The 16551-nt window shown below is 37.2% G+C and overlaps 1 protein-coding gene across 1 annotated transcript; it reads left to right on the top strand.

The window, feature by feature from the left end:
* The first annotated feature begins 4965 nt into the window (after window positions 1-4965).
* On the top strand, window positions 4966-15848 carry LOC149558860 (uncharacterized). Its single transcript, XM_089832874.1, has 3 exons — window positions 4966-6021; window positions 9098-9466; window positions 10636-15848. The coding sequence occupies exons 1-3, from the start codon at window positions 5917-5919 to the stop codon at window positions 15244-15246; spliced, it is 5085 nt and encodes a 1694-aa protein (XP_089689000.1). The 5' UTR covers window positions 4966-5916; the 3' UTR covers window positions 15247-15848.
* Window positions 15849-16551: the final 703 nt, after the last annotated feature.

Here is a 16551-nt window from a genome sequence, read left to right as displayed (position 1 = left end):
TCTAAGCATTCCTTTTTTGTCAGTTCTTTGTTATGTATGGGTTTTAGGGCCTCGTTAAAACCTGTTTTCCTTAATAAAAAATATAATAAAATCTAAAGCAGTAATACAATATTGTAAAATGAAAAAATTATAATATTTTAGATATTCTTAAATTTAATATGATAATATGATAGTAATACTAATTTGATTTAGAAAATATATAGTCAAATATATATTTAAATGGACAAAACATAAAAATCATTATCCAATCAAATATATTTTTCTTCCCATTTTTTACTTTTTAATTTATTTTTATTTTTGAATTCCATATTTACTTTCTAATCTAAGTTTATAAAAAATATTAATGAAAAAAATGTAAAACACAATTATAAATGAGTTTAGAGATGCTTTATAATTAATTTAGTAAATTTTGGATTACATTAAAATTAAAAGCATTTATAAAAAGATATACTATCTTAAATTGTTAAGAGCTTATTAAATTTTAAACTTTTAAACTTAAAATCCAACTTATTAATAAAATTAAATAAATTTAAAGAAGTCTAATGTAATTTTATATTTGAAAGTCTTCTTTATTCTTTTTTATTTTCTTTGAAAGATTATTCCAATGTGTTTCAAAAATAAGGTAAGTATAACAAAGAATATTTAAATTGAAAATTATTAGTTGGTTGTATGGAAGATAAAATATATAATTAAAAAATTCTAAATAATCTAAAAGAACAAAAAAAGAAATACTCTAAAATAATGTAAATCTATTTTAAAAAGAAGTAAGTAACCTCAAACCATATGTAATAATTGAAATTTATATGAGAAACCTTTTAAAAAAATATAATGATTTCATTGAACAACTAAAATAAAAAATTACAGTCAAAACATATGCATGCAAAAAATCAATTTAAAAAGAAAAATATAACTTGAGAGTAATAATGAGAAAAATCAACCATCATGTCTAAATTTGAAATTACAATTATAATTCCATATTGGAGGAAAACACTATGAACATAGTAATTGGGAAATAACAAACAACACAACAATGACAACATCATCAAAATAGAGCAATCAATGAAGAAGAATAAGAATTAAGAAACTAAGATGAAATATCTAAGTTTACAAAATTTGTCTTAAATATCCTAACACAAGATGATAATTACAACTTCCTAACATCAAGAATGACCACAATCTAACCAAGGATCAACCGTCAACATTTTTATAGTATGGATAGATTTAAAAACACCTTTCAAAATTGATCTACCAAACACGATCTCCTTTATTCATTTGGCTTTTGGCTTTGATATACGCAAGCACGTATTAGATAGAAGAAGAAAACAATGAAAAATAGAGAGAAAAATCTGTTGTAAGAATTCCTATATGACTTTATTTCTTGATGCTCAATCTAATTTACTCGTCATAATATTTAAAACCTCACCAAAAAACTTGATTTATTTGAAAAGGCTTCTTGTGCCCGTATCTCTACCTCTAAATCCATTCTCTTGGGCCGAGATGAGATCCCCCTGGATTGGCTTCAACACTGGCTTCTCCTAGGGTGGCCCCCATAAAATTGTTTGATATTTGGGTATCCCCTTCTCTATTTCCCCCTCTCTCAAAGATATGTGGCTTTGGATTAAGGAAAGGATTAGTAAGAAGCTAACTAAATGGGATAATAGAGTGCTTTCTCTTGTTGGTAGGATCCAAGTTTGTCAAAAGATCCTTTCATCATACAACATCTATTACTCACTCGTTTGGGTGTTTAGCAATTATCAGATCTATGAAATCCAAAAGACTATTAGGAACTTCCTGTGATCTGATGGAAAAGGGAAAAGGAAAACTCATGCCGTTAGATGGAGCTGGTGTCATATTGATAAGCCTCTTGGTGGCTTTGGTTTGAAGGATCTTAAATTGCAAGAGATCTCCCTTGTTGGTAAGTTGATTTTCCAGGCCCTTGATGGTCATGAACCTTGGAAAGTGCTTGTTAGAAACAATATCCAAGCTGGTGTTCCTAAACATGCAAAATCTTGGAAAATTCTCCCATTTAGTGATCCTGTTGTTGGTTCCTTTCCTGTTTCTATTCAGGGTACTTTGGTTTTCAAATCCATTTGGAGAGCTTGGGAACATGTCCATGGCCATATATATATAACTCTAGGTTTGACAACTGTAATTCCCTACATGGTGAACGTTCTATCTAGTGGAACCTCCAACATAATGGTAAACCCGTCGCTTTGACCCAAGGATGTTCTGCTAGATACTAGTATAATAAAGGGATTAAATGTTTTATGGATATTATGGTCAATGGTAACCCTATCAGCTAGCCTACTCTTGTTAATAATTTTGATCTTCCTGCTACCCTCAAAAGAACTTACAACATTATTAAAGATGCTTGTTCCCCCCTTAATTTTCCTTGCAGTCTTGATGTGGACTCCCATAGATTCCTCTCTTTCCGTTGGTTTGATGGATCCCTCCTCCCTTAAGTCAAGGCTAAAGACATTTATCTGGTTTGTAATAAGGACTCCTCGATCCTAAATCACCTTAACTCCACTTGGTCTATCAATATTAACCCCTCCAACTGGAAAAAAAAAATCCTGAATAAAATTTGGAAATCTCCAATCCCCCTCAAGGTTAAATGCTTTAGATGATAGCTCATGTTGGATAGGCTACCAACTAAGACTCAATACAGTGAATCTCCTAGTTGTCTTGTTTGTAACATGCCTAAAAGTATGCAGCATATTTTCTTTGACTGTTCTTTTGCCAAAGATATTTAACATTTATTTGGAATCTCCCTAACTGATCATGCTTTTCCTTTTGACATCATTACTGGCTCTATTCTTGGTCTCAAAAAAGATTCTAACCTTTTCTGGCATATTCAATCTTCTTAGATTCTTCGGTTTATTTGGAAATTTAGAAATGAGGATATCTTTCAAAATATTGGTAGAGTTCTTATTAGGTTTCATAGGAAACTCACACGTTTTAAAATCTATTCTCAGGTATACTGTGTGATGTGGCTTGAGCGGGAGAAGTTGAAAAGATTTCTTCACGATGGCCATGTCACTATTTTCATCTATGAAATGAAGAATGGTTATGAATGGGACACTATTGTGGATGATCAGGCTACGTTTGATGATGCTCTCAAAAAGTTGATTCAGGAAATCAGGGATACTAGAGGACCCTATGTTGACAAGTTAGAGTTATTTTCTTAGGTCCTTGATACGAAGAAAGTTGTTTGGATGGAAGGTGACCAAGGGTGGACAGCCTGGGTTGAAGATTTTAGTGATGTTTTGCACTGATTTTCTGTGGCTCCCTTTCGGGTGCTTCTCTCTTGACATTTGTTGTATCTTCTTTTGATCTAGTCCTATTTTGTATCTACTTCTTATGATGTAAACTTGTTGGGTTGAGGCCCTGCCTCCCCTCCTATTTTTGTACCTATCTTTTTGATTAATCAATATATAATATTAATTTTATTTTGATAAGATGATAGATGTGATCCATATGATTGTATTTATATTTTTCATTTATCCAACATTGTGATATTTGATTTGAAAGCTTCTATTTTTTATAATTTTTGATAAGAAGGAAAATACAAAATAAAAAGAACTATTAAAAAGAAAGATAACTTACTATTTCAAAATTGTTTTTTTTGCTAATTTTCATTTGAAAAAGAAGGAAGAAAAACTTAACCATTTTGCAATGCCAGTAAAGAAATTGGTCAGAAAACGATCTTACAACTTTTCTATCAAAAAATATAATTTTGGAGAGCAAAGCTCCCACACAAAGCCTATCGGCTTAACTATGACTTTTTTGTCAAAAAATATAATTTCGAGAAGCAAAGCTCCCACACAAAGCCTATCGGCTTAATTAGTGAAAGAGCATCTTCCAAGTTGGCTCTCTCTACGCTGTGAAGGTTATTTGGTTCGTAGGTCATTATCCTTAGGTGACACCGACAATCTTATCCTTGTGCAACCAAAGTTATGCTACAACAACGGAAAACAAATTCACATCAAGAATTCAAACAGATCTCAAGTAATAAAAAAGTCCCTTAAAATCATTGTATTGGGATTATTGATTATCATTTGATTGATACATAGACCTTAGACTTAATTTCATGATAAATTATGAACTACATTACATTGATCCCATCTTATTTTTTAATTCACATTTTCATTTTATTTTTTATTTTTTCAAAACATTTACATTTTAAATATAAAATACAAAAATAGTCCATAACTTAGATATTAAGTCATAATTTTTTAATAAACTTAAATGCCTTGTTAATTTTTTTATTTTTTTAACATGACTCATTATTAAAAAAAATAAAATATCCAATGTTGCATCTAATAATCTCATGGATATTAAACCCAACTCACCAACCTTGTCAAAAGACATTTGGCCCACCATTAAACTTAATTCTAAATTGTAGGCCACAAACACTAACCCCACTCAATCAATAGAAACCTCCTCTCATCTTTTATTATTATTACTTATCTTGTCGAGAAAAAAGGGATTCTTAATCCTTGGTCAATCTAAATTTCTTGCCCATCACGTTTATGGAAACACAAGACACTGAAACCTTATCTAACCGCTTAACTCTCTTCCACAGGATCGGGAGCTTAAAATAAAAGAGCCTCACCATCACGTCGTTTAGGCCATTTCAAACCTTGTCCAACTGCTTAACCCTCTTCCATAGGACCAGGAGCTTAAAATAAAAGAGCTTGCCAAACACCATTTCTCAAACCTTATCTAACCGCTTCACTCTCCCTAATAGGACCGTAGGCTTACAAAAGAAGAGCTTAACGACAAATTCCAATACAGAAAGGCCTACCTTCCCTTCCCACCGCAATCGACGGCAGGAAACGCGGGTGGATAGAGCGAACGTCTCCATAGCCGTCCGATCATCCTAGAGCAGCGGACGCTTTAGAGTTGCCCCTCTCGAGGCGAAAAAGGAAAATTAAAAAGAATTGAAGCCCACACAAATCGAGAAGAGGCATAATTTTAGAAAAAGAGAGCAGATAAGCCCGATAAACAGAAAGCAAAGCCAAAAGGCAAGGTTAAAATATTGCACGGCCGGTGCCACGTCATCACTGGCTGCCCGTCCCACGATCTGGTACACTGTTCCGACACGTGTCAGAGCGGGCTGCCCGCGGTGCCCGGGCTGCCCGGCTGAGTAGCAGGTACCGTCGTCTATACTCACCCCATTTGTTCAGCTCACGTTTCGACATAGAAAACCTAAAGCGGGGAAAGGAAAGAAATATTAAATTCGGAGCGGACGTTGAATACGCGCTTAAATTTACCGTTTGTCTATGGATCTGAATTCAGCTCGGTGATCTGAACATTTTGAGGTCTTTCTCGGAGGTTGCCGTTGAAACTTTCGACGATTTTGAGCCGAAATTCGAAACTTACCGTGTGATCGTGTTTCAAAGCCTTTGTGACGAACCGGCGACTTGTTGAGAACGTTTTGAGCTCTCGTTGGAGCTCGCCGTTGAAAATTTTGGCCGTATGGAAGCTTAATTTGGAAAGCGCGGGTGGATCATGCTTTGGAGCTTTGTGAATGTTTGTCATAGATTAGACAGGCTGATGTTGAGTTTTGTTAAGAATTTTGGCTTCGGATCGGATTTTCTACGACTCCAGACGGGAATCTTTCGGAAGTAATCTAGATGAGAGTTTTTTCCCAGATTCACGAGGCTCCTTACGCGGATAAATTCGCGTGTTTCGAGAGTAGGACTGCTGTTCTGGTATTTGGAAAGAAATTTCGTTTTACTTCTCTATAGTTTTTGGGAAATTCCGCGGAAATTGGAGAGATCTAGGGATTGCAGTGGGAAGATGGAGAATACTTTAGGGGAAAATGAAAGGAGGAGCTCAGAAGGTTAAAGGAGGGTTAATCGTTTGTTTGGTTTTGAAAGGAAGGCAAAAAATTGGCGAAGATGCAAGGCTATGCATGGACGGCAGAGTGAAGAGCGACAACAAAAGCGGCACATGTGGCCTGTCTCTGCTCGTGCAACAGTCGGTGATTCTTCCAGTGTTAAGTCTATTTCTAAGGTATTTATTGGCTAATCTTTTGTCTGAGAGATGGTTTGTATCGTAATGTTTTTGAATTGATTTCCAAATGATTCGGAATGATATATTTTGTAAGGAAATCGGTGTGCACCAACAGAAGCAGAAATTTTCTGCCGTTGAACGGATATATGCAGATTTTTCCCTTGTATTTCTCGCCCAGCAGATTTGCAAGTTGGCTATATTTGTCGTACATAACTGGAGATTCTTCAAGCAGTTTCCTCGATTTTATTCTTTTATTTTTGTGGGTAACTAGGTTATGCTTATTTTTCCTGTGGAGATGGGGAATTTTCAATTTTTTTGATATAATAGCGGTCTAACCTTTTTCCCTATACAGATTTCCAGTGTATATGTTTATTTATTCCCTATTTGTTACACCCTGAATTTTTCTTGTTCTTAGACTGTTAATTTCTTGGAAGAATACGTAATGAACCCTCATTCTGTTATAGTTGTTTAATAATCTATATTACTGGATTTCATTTCATCATTTCGGATTGACTTTTTTTTAATCTTAGATAATGAATGATGATTTTTGCGTGGAAGATTACTGAGCAACAACGGAAACAGATGTTAAACATAGTTTGTTGGAATGGTTTACTTTGAGGCACTCGATATGTACTGTTTTGAGGTTGGTTGTTTGGAAAACAAGGTACTTTTATCTTTGAGAATTTTGCAGGATATGAAAGCTGGTGACATTTGGGGTTCAAATAATAAACCTATTAATGGAAACCGGAATTTTAGGTTTGTCTGCTGGGTTTTTTTGAGATACTACAGGCATCAGAGATCTATGCTTTTTCATAAAGCCAGGGGTCAAAGCTTGGCTGCAGAGAAATTCTTCAAGAGAGGTTAGCCATCAGAAAATCATAGCTCAGCTGCAGAGAAATTCTCCACGGCAAGGCATAGACAAGAGAAACCCCATGGCCTCGGTATCTCACACAATTGACGCTCGACTACAGGAAGAGTACAGGTTAAATATTGTTGTTCTAACCTCTGAAAATAGAAAAATTGACCCACCTGATTTGATTATAGGTTTGAGGAAAAGTGGCAGTCTTAGAAAAATCTGTCAACGATCAAGAGTTTGACCCCCCTGATTTTGGTTGGGGCTTTAGGCAACATGGCTGTCTGATTTAACCTGTCAACGATCAAGATTTTGATCCAACTGATTGGTTATAGGTGCGAGGGACAGTGGCAGTCTAATAGAAACCTGTGGACAATCAAGGCTTCTGAGGGGGGTTCAGCTTTGAAAGAATGGCCAAGCAAGTATAAATGAAAGGCTGAGTGGTTCCTTTAAGGGGTTAGAAACGTGGGTTAGCTGATCCTTTGAGATCTTTCGTGAGTGACATATGGCCAGTAATTGTTTGGAACCTTATTTTTTGCTAATTAATGTTCTGGGATGTTCTGGTCAATTTCAGTGCAGTCTCCTTCCGGAAACATTTTTATGGTTACTGTCAAAAATATTGATGCGTTTGGTTTTCTGGGGAATGCGGATGCGGATACGTGCGAATGCTTATGGATTCTGCACAGAGGTGGGCAGGAAGTGTAATCCCTGCCTGTGGATGCCTGCACCACAGAGCATCCGGGCAAATCCATGGAGCATCCAGCTGTTTTTGAGCGCCAAGTCACTTAAGTGATTGGATTTGATTTGTGAATCTCGAGCCTTGACTCTTGATTGGTCAACATTGAACCATGAGCTACGTTTTGATTTTGTAATTCAAATTGCACTGGAATCTTGAACTTGAGTAATTTACTAATTAGACATTACTGTTATTTCAAATAATTTACTAATTAGACATTACTGTTATTTCAATTTGAATATGCTAATTCGTATGGAATGGTTTATTTTTGTATATTTCTTGCATTTCTTTGCATACATAAATTATACTATAAATATATATATAAATATATTTAAAAAGATATATATTCATATATGGACGCACCCAAATGCGTCCAAAATCCCCCAAAAAAAATCCGCGCATCAGCACCCCGCACCTACATTAGCATCAGAACAAGCATTGGTAACTTAGGTTACTGGGAAAGTGCTGTAGGCCAAGTATGATCTATTTTCAATGCTTCTTTGTATCACTTTGGCCTGTGTGGAGTTTTCTTCCAGAAGTATGCTAAGTATGATTTATTTTCAATGCTTCTTTGAATCACTTTGGTCTGTGTGGAGTTTTCTTTCAGAAGTATGCAGATTTCTGGGTGCAATTTTCATTTGTCAAATGCTCTCAAATGAATGCATTACATACAATTGTGATTGTCTTGTTTGTTTTTATGCAGCACCTAAATATACATTGGGTATAAAATCGGAACCATGTAAATTTCTGGGTGCAATTTTTGTTTAAAGTCTGAAATTTTCAAAAGGAATGCTATAGAGATGATTGTAATTCCCGTATTGCTTCTGGCAGCACTTCTATTCGTGCTAAAACACTCCAGTTTATTGTGTCTAGCAGCACTGTAATCTGTGTTATAAAAAAGTCCAGTTTCTTGTATGTCAAAGGTAGAATTGTTCTTTTTAATTATTAATTATTTATTCCCATGGGTTGGTTTTCTAGTGGCCAACTTCATGTTAATTGAATTCGAAGCTCCATATGCTTTACTGAAGGCTGATAAAGGATGCCACATAACAATTTTAAAATATAAGGACATTACAAAAGATAAGTTATATCTGATAGTTTTCATGTAATAGAAATTCAAAAACTGAACATAGTAGGCTTTTTGGGCTCTTATCTTGGTCCATCTACTTTGACTTTGTTTGCATCGCTGTGATCATCCTTTTCTGTAATTTCCTGGACATTCAAATTCATATTCTTTTGCTCACCATCAGTTTTTTAGAGAGTGGAGCCTGTATAATATAGTTTTCTTTTTGTAGGTAATTGCAATCTGTTGTCCTTCCTTTAGTAAAATTGTTGCCCTGAATGCCAACAATTGGATGTACTCAATGAGTTTCTCTGAATTGATATCATTGAAATGTTTGCATATTCTAATCTAATTTTTTTGTTTGGGTAAATATAAATTAAAAGAAAATGCATGGAGAAGGGGCTGATTTCATTTGAATTTCCAGGATGGCCGTAAAATCAATGCTGGAGACTGTGCACTCTTTCAAGCTGGAAATGCACCGCCTTTCATTGGGATTATTCGATGCTTGACAGAAGACAAGGAAGGCCAGGTCAAGCTTGGTGTAAACTGGTTATATCGACCAGCTGATGTTAAGCTAGGGAAGGGAGTTTTGCCTGAAGCGGCACCAAACGAGGTTTTCTATTCATTCCACAAGGATGAGATATCAGCTGCTTCGTTGCTTCATCCATGTAAAGTTGCATTTCTTAGGAAGGGTGTTGAGCTTCCTTCAGGTGTATCTTCATTTGTGTGTAGGAGAGTATACGACACTACAAACAAATGTTTATGGTGGTTAACTGATCAAGACTATACTGATGTAAGTTTTTCTGCACCTTACCTTTTGATATCTGGACAGAGGAGGGTTTCTTAATTGTTTGTTGTAGAGGCTATTCTGAATGCATTATTGGTGGAATTTTTTCATGATACATTTAGTTCTGCGACTGCCTTCCCCCCTTCTCCCCTCATTTTCAGAATCAACTTTAGAGAAGCTGGACGGAAAAATGTTCCTACCATGGGAGTAGAAATATAGAACAGCTTCAAATAATCTCGCCTTACAAAAACAACATTTTGCTTCAAGGCTGCGAACTAAGTGAGAAGTTCCCTCTTTTGTAATCTAAAACAGTATGTAAGTGGTGAAGGTTGTAGCAAAATTGCTGTAAATAGAGACAATTCATTAATACTATAAAAAACTGGATTTGTTTGTTACAAAACTTTGCCCTTTATGTGAAGAAATGCTTTGCAGATTTTTTGCCAGTTGTAGGAATATTGCTGTAAACAGAGACAATTCATTAATACTATAACACTTGATTCGTTTGCACGAAAAATTGTCGTTTCTGTGAAAAAATGGTTTGCAGATTTGACTTTCTCTCTTGCCGATATTGAATACCAGGTCTGCCTATTTAGCAGTAACTCTTTGTTTGATAAATCTCAATACCTCCTATATCATTTCCAATTTTTTGGTATTTGGAGATTTCAAGTAAAATTCTATGTTTGAAGCAGACAAACTGAGGTATGTTTATCTATTCATGGGTAAATGTAGTTAATAATATGAGTGTCTTTGTGGTTGTAAAGGACTCACTGAATTCATATTGGGAAATAGCCTCTATTTTTGAACTGCAATTCTGCCCGAGCTGCTAAAATAGGGATGTTGGGACATTCAACAATGATTTGTTTCCATGCTACTGGTCTAGAGAATCACTTTTTTTACAAGAATACTTTCAACAGATTACTAAGGGATAAAAGTTTTAGTATGTTATATTTATAGTCTAAACTACTGAGAAAATAGATTACTAGATTCACTTATTTGCCTGGAGTGATTATTGCTTGGCTTTTGTAACTTAAATATGCTCTTTGCTCCTGAGCTGTTGTAGTTGTTTTGTTTTGCCTATGGTATGGCAGCTGTCTTATTGATTTAAGTTGATTTAATGGCATACTTCATTTCAAGCATTTATAGCTTCTAATTTTGGACTGCTTGTGCCATGGCAGGAACGCCAATCTGAAGTAGATAAGTTATTGGATAAGACTAGACAAGAAATGCATGCAGTAGTTCAGTCTGGAGGGCCCTCGCCTAAAGAGAATGGTATGTCATCAACCTTGAAGACTGGTTCAGATAATGTGCAGAATGGTTCATTTCCTTCTCAAGTTAAGGGTAAAAAGAGAGAGCGCTCTGATCACAATACAGATCCTGTAAAACGGGAACGTTTATCAAGATCAGATGCCAGTGAGCCAGGGCATATCAAACTAGAATCCAGCACCAGACCTGAAGGCATTGCAAAAATCACTAATAAAGATGGGAGTCTTATAAACTCAGAATGTGTTGGACAGCTAGTCCATCTGATGCAGCTGGATAGAAATGATGCCAGTAAGAAAGGAATTGATTTGGCTTTATGGCGGAAAGAGCTTGTAGGTGTGGTTGCAACCACTGATCGAGATGATTGCCTCAGCCAATTTGTACAGCTCAGAGGCCTGCCTATTTTGGATGATTGGCTTCAAGAGGCCCACAAAGGGAAGACAGGAGATGTTGGCAGCCCAAAGGAGAGTGATAAAGTTGTTGAAGAACTTCTAATAACATTGCTACATGCTCTTGGCAAACTGCCTGTTGATCTTGATGCATTGAAGACTTGTAATGTTGGGAAATCAGTAAACCACTTGCGTAATCATAAGAACACAGATATTCAGAAAAAGGCAAGGAACTTAGTTGATACATGGAAGAAGCGTGTTGAGGCAGAAATGAAGAGCATTGATACAAAGTCTGGATCAAGCCAGGGCGTATCATTGCCTTGTAAGCAGGCACCAGTCGAAACTTCTCATGCACTTGCAGGTAGGCGTGGAGGTCTTGCCGAAACTGTGAAAAGCTCGATGCCATCAAATTCTAGTGTAAAAGCAATCTCAAATAGGTCATTGCAGACAGATATTCTATCAAGAACAGCATCTGCCCCTTCTGCATCCGTCAAGGTGTCTGGCTTGCACTCATCAACCATCAGTTCCAAGGATTCACACTGTAAGGAAGAGAAGAGTAGCAGTTCAAGTCAATCTCAGAATAACAGTCAATCATGGTCAAGTGAACCAGGAAAAGTTACAGGCTCATCTTGGAAAGAGGATGCTAGGAGTTCCACTGCAGGGTCTTTGAGTGCTAAGGGATCAAGTACAGGTTCACGCCATCGAAAATCAAATAATTGTATGGTGGGTGCTGGTAAGGGAGGAATTCAAAAAGAAGCTGGTGGAGGGAAAGCAAATATATTGGGCAAAAATATATGTGAGAAAACAGTACAACCTGGCCATGGATCTGATAAGGCAACAGAGAATGGCCGTGGAGATAATGCAAGTAGTCATAGATTGATAGTTAAACTTCCCAATCCAGGACGGAATCCTGCTCCAAGTGTCAATGGTGGGACACATGAGGATATCGTCATTGCAGCAAGTAGAGGGTCTTCTCCTGTCACTTCTGATAAACACGAGACAGATGATGTGAAGACAAAACTGAAGGTTGAGGTTTGTCTTGTTAATACTGCCTTAGAGGTTAATACTGAGTCCTGGCAGAGCAATGAAGTCAAAGATGGCTTTATAGAGGGGGAGGATGGAGACAGATTTTCCACTGGTATTCCAAGCGAAGAGCGCAGTAGAATAGGTGAAGAAATTGATAAAACATCAGAAGCATCTAAAACAACCGTATCATCAGCATTAGGTAAAGATGTGGTTGATGCAGAAATTAGCAGGGCATGTGAAAAAGTTCAAACAGTAGTCTCAGGGAGGGGCCGTGCACATGTTTCCAAAGCAATTTGTTTTGGTAGAGATGATGGGGCCATGAAGCTTCTGGCAAACGTGGCAGCTTGTGAGCCATCTAAGGATGAGCATTGTTCCTATGGCAACTCTACAAGACAAGAGATTGTAACAGTAGGTGGTAGTTTGGCCGAATCTCCAATAAAGTGTTCTGTAGATGGTCCAAATTCTCAAGCTGTTGATGATGAAGATGATAAAAGTACCATAGATACAAAGGAAATAAAGGATTTCACTGACACAAGAGGTCAACTAGATGCTGATAACAGTGATTTTTCAGGCAAGTCTTCAACAATTGGAATGTCTGTTCATCAGAAGAATGCATCTGATCTCTCCAAGGATTCAGAATGCCCTTCACATGCTGCTTTAGAGGATCCAAAACACCCTTCTGAGAGCATTGACATGACTCCTGTCTGTGCTGGCATGGTGACTGGACATAAATATGTTGCAGATGGAAAAGGAGGCTTATCATTAAACAGAGGTATGGACCAGTGTACAGAACAGATGCTGGTTGAAGAAGCAAAAGAGGTAAGTCAAGACACACCAACAGAAGAAGGAATAAGGACAGGAAATGCAAGTAAGAATGAGGATGACCAAGGAGCTCAACCACCTGTAGAAATATGTAATGCCGAGGTTAGTTTGGACAATGATATGACTGAGAATAGTGCATATGGTCAATTGATAACTTTTAAAGAGGAGTCAGGTGTAGTGACTACAAGCAAAGATTCTATTAAGGCAAGTACTTGTGTTCTAGATGTTTATAAAGGAACATCAGAGTATGCGCACCCAGTTGTAGAAAAGGTTCAACAAGAAGCAGATACCGATGAAAAATCAACTGCATATTTGAATAATCAGGGTGTCAGCTTTCCTTGCAGTCCTAAAAACATCCAGACACAAGATAACGAACTGCAGGATGCCAAACAAATACAGGACTCTATAGTAGATGAAGATAAGGACATGGATGTTGATACTCAGGACCTTTCTAGTGTAAAAAGTATTGCCTCCGCTGATGATAATCAGGCAAGCATGACAGAAAAGGAGGAAAATATAGAGGTTGATAAAAGTTCACGAAGTGCAGGTGGCAGAGAAGTAGAGGAGACAAATCACGTTTCAGCTGTTGTTGATAGGAAAGTGACAGAGATAAATGCAAGAACAGATTCAGGGTTGGACACCCATGAAAGTCGAGGAGAGACTTCCAATGAAGAGTTTGAGATTGCCAATCATTCAACAGGAGCAGCAACCGATACGACTATCACCTCGACATCAATTTCACAAGAAGAGCAGAAAGTTGAACACTCTACAGCACTCAGCATCCAAGCAAGTGAATTAGATGGGATTGAAAAAATAGCAATACAAACTGCCATTCCTGCAAAAGGAGTTTGTGAGGTGAACATCTCAAGTGTAAAATGTGATTTTGACTTGAATGAAGGTTTTGCTGTTGATGAAACAAACCAAGATGACACAATTATATGTTCTACAGCTGCTTCTGTGATTGTACCTATTTGTAGTGCTCCTGAAACACCCATATCGAACCCCAATGGGTTGGCAACGCCAATTCCGGTGGCTATTAAAGCTAAAGGACCTTTGATGCCACCTGCTAGTCCTCTGCGCAGCAAGGGAGATCTGGGATGGAGAGGATCTGCTGCTACTAGTGCTTTCCGACCTGCTGAACCTAGGAAAACACAGTACTTCCCTCATGACAGTCCATCCTTGCATGATGTAGTCAGTTCAGCTAATGGTACAAGTGGAAGTCAAAGTCGTCCCCATTTAGATATTGATCTTAATGTGCCTGATGAAGGAGTAGTAGAAGACGGATTAGCAACTCATCTGTCTGTGCGAGTGAAAAGTTCAGAGCTTGCAACTGCTAGCGGTCATGACTTTTTATGTTCAAGGAGAGAACCGTCTATTATTGCTGGGAGGCTTAATTTAGATTTAAATCGTGTTGAAGATTGTGAAGAAACTGATCCTTTTGCAACCAATACTATAGTTTTGGATTCTTCTTTGAAAACTTTAGCAAATGGCTTTTCTCACAAGGAGTCACAATTTCCTAGGGGTTTTGACTTGAATGATGGACCTATCGAAGATCCGGGAATAGAACCTACTCAATGGAACTCTGGCACAAAGAGTAAAGGGATCTCTTACCTCTCATCTATGCCTGGGTTGAAAATGAACAGTGAATTGGTACATGCAGCACAATGGCCGCCCCAAGGAAATGCCCATTCAGGTCTTGCTGTGACCTCACTTTATTCGGATAGAAATGAACAGGCTTACCCAGTCATTGCGGCAGGTGCAGCACAACACATTTTAAGCTCAACATCTGGATCTCCTTACTGTAATGATTTAAAAGGGTCAGTACTTGGCTCAACTTCTGCTATTGCATATCCAGCTGCTACGCAACCCATGTTCCCCTATGGAGGATTTCCATTTGCATCAAGTCTACCTTTTGCTGCAAATCATTTCTCAGGAGGACCAACATCATATGCACAATCATTTGAAACTGCATGTTTCCCAACAGTTCCCTCTCAATTAGTCAGTGCAGGAGCACCTTCTTCATGTGGGAGGCCTTATGTAATGAATCTTGCTGACATGTCTGTGACAGAGGGTTCTCGTAAATTTTCGAGACCGATTCTTGATCTAAATGCAGGTCCGGGAACAGTTGATTTAGATGTTAGAGAGGATAGGGTAGCTTCTCGGCAGTTTTCTATTGCTGATAGTCAGCCATCTTTGGAGCAGCAGCATAGAGCATTCTACCAGACAGCAGCTTCAGGAATAACATCTTCAAAGAGAAAAGAACCTGAAGGAGGTTGGGATTTACATTAAACTGGATGCTTGCCCCCTGAATTCACTTGGTTCGATGAATTCATCACCTGTCACTATTTATGCATGCTTTACAAGTAGTTTTCCCATGGCTGTGACTGGAAGGTGTTTGTAATCCCCACAGCATTATATTTGGCTTGTAAAGCAGAACAGACATAATGGCAGATACTCCACATATAAAGCATCTTGCTTCTAATGTTGGTTTACACATTGCTTTGAGCTGCAAGCATACCAAGTTTACAAATCTGAGAACAATTTTACACAATCTCCCCCATTGCCTGCTGCTGCTCTTGCCTATGTTGGAGTGGCAAACATTAAAGAGTCTAGGCTCATTGTAATATCTGTAAATTTCATATCAAAATCCTCTTTACTTGATACATCATGTTGAGTAATCTTTGGATGTTCGCATGATTGCTGTCAAAAAATTGTACGTCAAGTGTCTTGAAGAGCAAGTATATGCTGACCTTACTGGATTTGTATTAACTTTCATCAACATCGTGCTAACTGCCATCAGAGTCGGTCAACATTCATGTGATCTGGCAATATGCTATTTACATTTTGACTTAATATTTATATCCTGTCTACTCATTGCTAGTAGTTAACTATCCATTTGATACAAAGCACATTATGCAGGATTCTCAACTCATTTTTTATATACTGTGTAAATGTTGAATTCTGCTGTTGTCAAACAATGAAAATGCCACCAGATTATAAAGTTCTTTGAATTTGACTAGATGTCAAATCTTCATCTCCAGGTAGTAGTTCCCAAGAAGTAGCAAATATGTACATCATGTATATTGGGAAGGCAGGCAGTTCAAATTATATAAAGGTAACATGACATCTGTTCATCCAAAACAATCCTCACTATCAATGGTGGTATCTGTCTACCTTCTTTAACTACGTTACAATTAAAAAACTTTGTACTTATTCAAAGATACTATCATTGTATGTTCCAAAAGCTGTAGCTTGCCAACATTAGGTTCTGGTCAAATGTATACATCATGATCAGATACTACAAAAACATTGATTCTGTGACCTCCACCGAGGGGCAGGCACTAAGGTGGCTCAAATTCCTAGTGCATGGAATGATGTATATTTGTCTCAAGGCTGCTTTGAATATATTTTTTTTGTTTATACATTTGCTATTTAGAGTTGCTCGGTGCTTGATGTCATGACATCTAGATTATGCCATGTAGTGATAGCAGCAAACATGACATATTTGCAAAACTTCTCTGAACTTAAATAGGCACCTCAAATAGCTCCTTATGTTGTTTTTTTTTTTTTAATATAATCTTTATTGATTTTCAG

The sequence above is a fragment of the Cupressus sempervirens genome, chromosome 5 (assembly GCF_028749045.1).
Source record: "Cupressus sempervirens isolate cs-2001-9-10 chromosome 5, ASM2874904v1, whole genome shotgun sequence".
Taxonomy (NCBI): Eukaryota; Viridiplantae; Streptophyta; class Pinopsida; order Cupressales; family Cupressaceae; genus Cupressus; species Cupressus sempervirens.
The sequence above is the reverse complement of the archived record's forward strand: the minus strand, read 5'-3'. Positions and strand labels throughout refer to the sequence as shown.